Raw genomic sequence first — 6,858 nt, 5'->3', positions numbered from 1 at the left:
GATTTATAATCTGTCTTCAGTACTTAGTACATGCACCCTTGAAAATCGTGACCATTTTGTTGTAATTGGCTATTTCCTTTATACAGTGTGTTTTCCTTCTTTTTTAATCATGGTTTTCTTCACTGGAATGTGCAGAAGGTTTTCTTATATCAGCAAAATAAAAAAAATACCATTGTGATTTATACTTGATTTATGCAGCTTTACTTAGCTCTGTTGTGTCTACTGCCCTTTAATAATTTGTTATCAACGAGTAATTCTGCACGTAAATGATATCTGATTAAATGCAATAGCTCATTCTTTTTTACTTGTATATTTAAGTGCTAAACCCAAGATTATCCTGTGTGTTGAGATCATTGCTGAATGGAGGTTTTCTTTTTTTAATTGCAAATACCCAGGTTTGATGAATATTTTAAATACTTTGTCTGTGATACCGTACACTGAATATCCACAAGAGGGAACTGTTTTACATAAAGAGGAGTCATTCTCTTGTTACTAAAATACTGCTTTCTGGAGCCAAACTCTGGATTTATGTTGAGCTGGCATGACTGTGTCCCAGGATATACTACATGGTAGCAACAGGAAAAACACAGGTAAACATAGTGTTATGTTCTGTAAATAGTATTTATTTAAATAAGTAAATTTTGAGCTCTCATGTTGAGATATTAAATAGAAAACTAATCTGAAAACTAATACATATTAAGTTTTGTGCTTACTTGGAACAGATCTCTCAGAAAACAGCTGGAAAACCTCATTTGGTCTCAAGACAACATGAAATGCAGTTGTTGCCTCAGTAAATGAAGCATGCAGCCCCAATTTGCTTTTTCAAACTCCACTTTATAAAAACTGTACTAGAAAGCAGGCTTTTCCTTATTCATAAAGGAGTAAACTCAAATGGTATTTGAGTAATAACTCATACAAGTATCATTTGTATCTCTATGAATGTCTACAAATTGGTGAACAAAATACAAAGTCACCTACTTTCTATATTCTTTGTCTTTAGCTGGCAATTCCTATTAAGCAAGATTTCCCCTGGTAATGTTTCACCAGTTGATAGCAATGAGTTTAACTTTGTATATGAGTTTCATCATAAATATTTGCAGAACTGAGACCTATTTGTATAAATAAGAGCTTTGTTTATACAGATAACAGGAAAGGCTTTTCCCTGGATATATAGTGTGGAATGTATAAACTAGAACCTCCTAATGTATGTGTTGGTTGGTTTATGAACAGCATTTGAGCAGAACTCAAAATCAGCTTTTTACAAGTGATCACAAATAAACCTCCTACCGCTGTGAAAATCTGCATGTAAATGTTGTGTAAATACATTCAAATAAAATGATTTTAAAGTGCAGACTATGTCCTGTGGTGCACTTGGTTTGCTTTAATCTGAATTTTTCTTTACGATCATCCTTTGTATTTGTGGGAACAGTATTATGGGCTTGCTACTTTATAAGTACCTAATGGTCCTGTTTGCCCCTGGAGTGCTTGTGAAACCGATGTCTGCAGCATCCAGCTGTAACAGTTCCTGGAGTCAAGTAAATACCTTTTAACTCATAACTCCTGAATGTATAATGTGAGAAGACAATTTCCATACTGTGGCCTCTCTGTCAAATCTTCTGAGCTTTCTCAACAGGAAGAGAAGATATATACCATATCTATGGCTTCAGAGACCTAGCCTTGGTACCTGTTTGACCAGAATACAGAAGAAGCTTCACCATGCAAAAGCCTTTCCTGGGACATGCTGTGCTACTGCTGTTCATTGTCAGGTCTTTCAAGGTGCAGAGGGCTTGTGGTTTCCTTTAGCTGTAAGAGCATCTGTAAGTACCTGGCACTTCCAAAGATCAGACACCGAGTGGCTGTGTTATGATGCTCCTGCCCTTGTTCCACTGCTGATGTTTGCTGATGGTTAAAAAGGGTCCATAGGTGTGTGCAGCTGTGTAAAGGGTGCTCCTTGAACACCAACCCAGGAATGCAGCACAAATGACTACCAGGACCAGGTTCAAAGCCCAGGTTCCGAGGTGTGTGATCCTGTTATGACAACGCTCTGTGGCTCCAGGTAGTTTTCTAGCTGTGGAGAGGATCTGTAATGGAAGACATGGGAGAGGGTAGCAGCCAGGGCAGCGCGGTCTGGGGTGTCATGTGGCAGCTGTGACATGCAATGTCTTTTCAACCTGACTTGTTTTCTGCACCTAGAAATTCTCCATGTAATTCTCTCTTACAACGGCCTCCTGGGAATGGGCTGCTTCAGGTGCACTATGTAACTGACTGAATACCTGTTTTCCTCTGAGATACAGTAATGTAGTATTTTCTCACTTGCATATACCTCCATATTATTGTCTAGTCCTTTCTCTATTCAGAGGTGCCTATTAATCCCTTCTTGAAAAAGGAAGCACCCTCTTGAAGGAACAGACTGGCATGAGACATGATAAACCCATGAAGTTTGACAAATGGTGGTGTTATTGCACAAGAGAGTAGAGGCAACAGGGCTAGACAGCCCAAGAAGCTTTGAGAACTCATTACCATCACTTAAGTAGAAAACAAAAATAAACCCATAGCGGATGCAGAAACAGGAACTAGTACCAGTAAAGGTTAAGAGATCACTATTTCATAATGGTGGCTCTGTGCATGTGTAGTGACTAGATAAGATGGGGAAATGTCATGCTCACAAAGGATGTTGTATTTTACCCTTGGAAAGATGTCAAAAGATCCACATAATACTTCATGCAGGCAATTGAGTGAGCAGACCATGTGCCAAATGGAAATTTTGATTCATATAAATACAAAAATTCCTATGGTTTTCAATGGGAATCTGAAAAAAAAGGCAGGAGGCAGCTATATAGATTTTCCTGATGTAATTTTTAACTTGCTATTTATATTTCTAAGGGTTAATTTCAGGAATGTTCTTCGGATGTGCAGCAGTTTGCTGTGCGTTTGTAGAGCGTTTTCAGCATTTCCCCCTGTCAATTAAAGACAAACCAAGAACGCCTGGAGCGGAAAGACCCACGCCACGGCTCTCCCATATTTATTTCACCCTCCCTCACCGCATTTCCAAACCAGGCTCCCCTCTCCATCCCTCCTCCCTCCCCCCCTCCGCATCCCCAGGCACCTGCTGCTGCAACTCAGCGCCTCCTGCAAGCCCTGAGCGCGCCCCCCCTTCCTCTCCCCCTCCTTCCCATCTGCCCCCCATCTGCGAGCCCCGGTCCAGCCCGGCCGCCCCCGAAGGTGCCCCCACGGTCCCGGCACTGCCCCCCCCCCCCGGTGCACATCCTCCCTATCCCGCGGTGTGGGTGCGGGATGGGGAAGATGCGCACCGGGGGGGGAAGCGCCGGGGCGGCGGGGGCCGGGGCCGTGACAGCGCCGTGCGTTATCCGCTGCGTCATGACATCCGCCAAACCAGCCGCGCGTACGGCCGTGCACGGGGGGGTGGGGTGGGGGAGACCGCTGCATCCTGCTCCCGCCCCACCGCGGCTGCGGGAGAGCGCTGTGCGGCTGCGATGGACCCGCCTGGGCCAGCGGGACTTGTTGGACCGGCAGCTCCCCGGCGCGGCCGGGCACCGCCTCGCCGCCACCTGTGAAGCGCCTCGGCATCCCCCGTCCCCTTCGCGTAATCCCCCTCGCCGACCATCCGGAGCTGCGGCTCGGTGCCTCGGCGGCACAGCGAGCGGAGTCGGGCTGCCCATGGGGGGCCGGGAGCCAGCCTGAGCCGGTGCCCCCCCACCCACGGCAGCGGGGTCCCGGGCCGGGCCAGCAGCCCCTCTCCGCGGAGCTCTTCAGTACCCCTGGCAGGGCCGCGGCTGCGGGGCCGTGGCGTCCCCCGGTGGCAGATAGGGAGGGGCGGGGACCGGCGGCAGCGGCGCCTCTGCGCGTGTGGGAGCAACAGCCTGAGCGACAGCCGGGGCCCTGGAGGGAGCTCCCGAAGGATGGGCGAGGAGGCGGCGGCAGCGGCAGCGCACGCACAGATGGGCCAGCGGAGGATGAATTAGGAGCCACAGGAGGCTGCTGCCGGCATCGAGGGGGGAAGAGGAGAGGAAGAGGCTGGACTTGGAAAAGGAGGAGGAGGAGGAGGGTGCGCGGGGGGGACTGAGTGTCGCTAATAACAAGTTAAAGACTAATAACAATAATAACAGATCACCTCCGGGAAGGTCCGCGGCGGAGCCTGAGAGATCCCCGCGGAGGCCAGCGGGGTTGCAGCGCTGGGTATCTTGGAGAGACGCTCCGAGGCATCAGTTTGTGGTGGTGGTGGATGCTCTTTTTTAGGGGTGGGCGGGGTGGGGGCTGTGTATGCGGGAGAAGGAAGGGGTGGGAATCTGAGGAGGAGACTACCTTTTTATAATTGATTTTTTTAAACATTATTTTCGCCGTGCAAGGAGGACTCTCGGAATTCACCGGCCTGGCTGCTCCCGAGCGGCACCCGGGGGTCGTGCGGGCGCTTCTCTTCCTTTTTGGGTTGTTTGTTTGGTTTGTTTGTTTGTTTTGATTTTGGGGCTTTTCGTTTCTATTGCAATCATTTTTCTTTCTCCGCTGAGCAGCGGCGGCAGCAGCAATATGGCTGGTGATGGGGTTTTTGGGGGGCGCTGGCGGCGGGAGGAGCTCTCGGAAGCCCCTGCGCGCCCGGCTCGCTGTTAGCTATGGCAAATGGCAGCGGCGGCGGCTCCTACCCGGGCGGCAGCGGCGGCGGCATTAGAATGAGTAACAATATCAACGCCAACAATCTCAACACAGACTCGTCCTCCTCCCCCGTCAATGTGCCCAAGATGGATGCGCTCATCATCCCGGTGACCATGGAGGTGCCCTGCGATAGCCGCGGACAGCGCATGTGGTGGGCTTTCCTCGCTTCATCCATGGTCACTTTCTTTGGGGGACTGTTTATCATCCTGCTCTGGAGGACCCTCAAGTACCTGTGGACTGTCTGCTGCCACTGCGGGGTCAAAAACAAGGTAACTCCCCCTTCGCTTCCCCTCCTGCTGCCGGTGATGGTTTGGTGCGGTGATGGTGGTGGAGTAGTTGAAGCCCAGGCTGGTAAACCAGGACACCGGGGAGAGGTAGCACTAGAAGAGGCACTGTGAGCTCCTGTTGGGTGGTGGTGTGCTGTCTGCTGTTGTGGTAGGATCGCCATGGGCTGTTGGGAGCCGCAACTGGGGGAGTGTGGCTGGAGGAGTGAGGTGTTGGGTGCAGCTTTGAGACTGCCTCTCTGTCCCACCCCACCCAGAGGGGGGACACTCATTTTCATCTGGTGGCATGAAAGTTATACCTAGTATCAGCTTGCCCCCGCAGAAAGGCACATGCTGGCGTGGTGGGACAGTGTAGTTCAGAAGTTGACATGCACCCCCAGGACTGTGTAATGATGCAGTGTGGGAGTGTGTATTTGCTGATCTAAACTCTCAATTCTCTTGTGGAATGACAAACTTTGGCAAAATTGAGAAGGTAAACTTCTCCAGTAAATCTTTTTAAAGCTAGTTCAACTCCCTGAGAATCTTTGACACTTTGTTTGGTGAATTAAATGTAGAGACCTAGAAATATTCAGTGCATTGGAAAGTAACACACTAGAGAATTCCTTTAACCTAAGTGTGAAATCTTTGAGTCAACCTCTTTGCCCCTTTGATTTTTGTATGTTGCCAGCTGGAAGAAAGTGCAGTATGTGAAGTAAGGTCGGCTCTTGGTTTGAAGGATCACTTTTCAAACCAAAGCTAAGAACTTGCCCAGGTCCAGACTTCAATTTTGTTTAAGACAAATGGGATAGAAAGTGTTAAGACTGTATTTATGAAAGTGGATTTTGACAGACCCCAAAATAGACCAGCAGCTGGAGTTTCTCCCCTTCCCTTTTCACATTTTTTGGATTACAAATGGAATAATATCTGCTTCAGTTATTCCTGGCACACAGACACCCACAAAAACACACACACCTTTTAATATATGGTTGCTAGGTTGCTAGCTTGCTTTGACGTACAGTGAGCTGTCTTCCCCTTTCTCCTGTCCCCTCCCCCCTAAACACACTTGATACAGCACATAATCCAGCTGCATGAAGGATCTAACACTTATGGGAAACCAGAAACAAAAGCTGGAGTGTGAAAAGTTATGGTACTTGTTTGTCTGTGTATTTGGGTTCTGCAAGGTAGGCTTCCAGTTCGGATTGCCTGAATGAATCTCCACATTCCAGCTGGGAGTAGACCAGTTGCAGTGAATTTGGCCTATCTATGGAAGAAGTGATTGATAAGGAATAAATAAAAGCTCTTAACTCAAGCTTTAGGAAACCTACCAGGCAGCATCACTTCTCTACAGACACTTTTTATTTTGCTCAAAACTAAGCCTGAACTTTTCTAGAGAGCTCTTGGGCAGGTATGGTGACAAACCTCAAATTAATTTTGTGATAATAACCAAGCATGTCTTGTAAAATACCATTTCCTACAACAGTAAAAGGTGATTTTCAGGAATGGATGGATAGTTAATACTTCCTTCAGTTTCTTCTGTGTGTATTTAGCATTTTTCTCTCCACACAATGAGACAATGCAAGGGATCTTGATGAAAAAAAGAAAATCCCAGTTTATCACCTCGTGCTTCTTTCCTTGAGAGAATGAAAAGTTGGAGACTTGCACACAGACTGCATATTCATGCTGTCTTGGTGGCTGTTGTTGGTTTGATAGTCCATTATTGGAACATAGTTAAAACAAATCATTTAAAATTGGTTAAAACCAATACAGAAAGATAGATCCAAACTGTCTTTAAAACTTCTTTGGCTAAGTGTATTAGTCTGCTAAATAGCAGGTATCATTGAGGGGTTATGTTTCCAGTCTGAATGATTTGCCATACTGCAGCTATGTTGGTTTGTAAGATTTGAGTTTATTTCATGTTTGAAACCTG

The 6,858-nt window shown here is 47.3% G+C and overlaps 1 protein-coding gene across 26 annotated transcripts in view; it reads left to right on the top strand.

Moving 5' to 3' along the window:
• The first annotated feature begins 4,512 nt into the window (after window positions 1-4,512).
• The window catches only part of KCNMA1 (potassium calcium-activated channel subfamily M alpha 1), a 488,118-nt gene continuing 485,772 nt past the window's right edge, over window positions 4,513-6,858 (top strand). For 14 of the 26 annotated variants that reach the window (XM_005152689.3, XM_005152687.3, XM_005152685.3 and 11 more), the window contains exon 1: window positions 4,513-4,937. In XM_005152689.3, the coding sequence (XP_005152746.1) occupies window positions 4,629-4,937 (309 nt within the window). In that variant the 5' untranslated portion in view covers window positions 4,513-4,628. The remainder of the gene's footprint in view (window positions 4,938-6,858) is intronic. The other 12 variants (XM_005152690.3, XM_031052041.2, XM_005152679.4 and 9 more) reach the window with 2 other exon arrangements.

This window comes from Melopsittacus undulatus, chromosome 8 (genome assembly GCF_012275295.1).
Source record: "Melopsittacus undulatus isolate bMelUnd1 chromosome 8, bMelUnd1.mat.Z, whole genome shotgun sequence".
NCBI classification, from domain to species: Eukaryota; Metazoa; Chordata; class Aves; order Psittaciformes; family Psittaculidae; genus Melopsittacus; species Melopsittacus undulatus.
The sequence above is the reverse complement of the archived record's forward strand: the minus strand, read 5'-3'. Positions and strand labels throughout refer to the sequence as shown.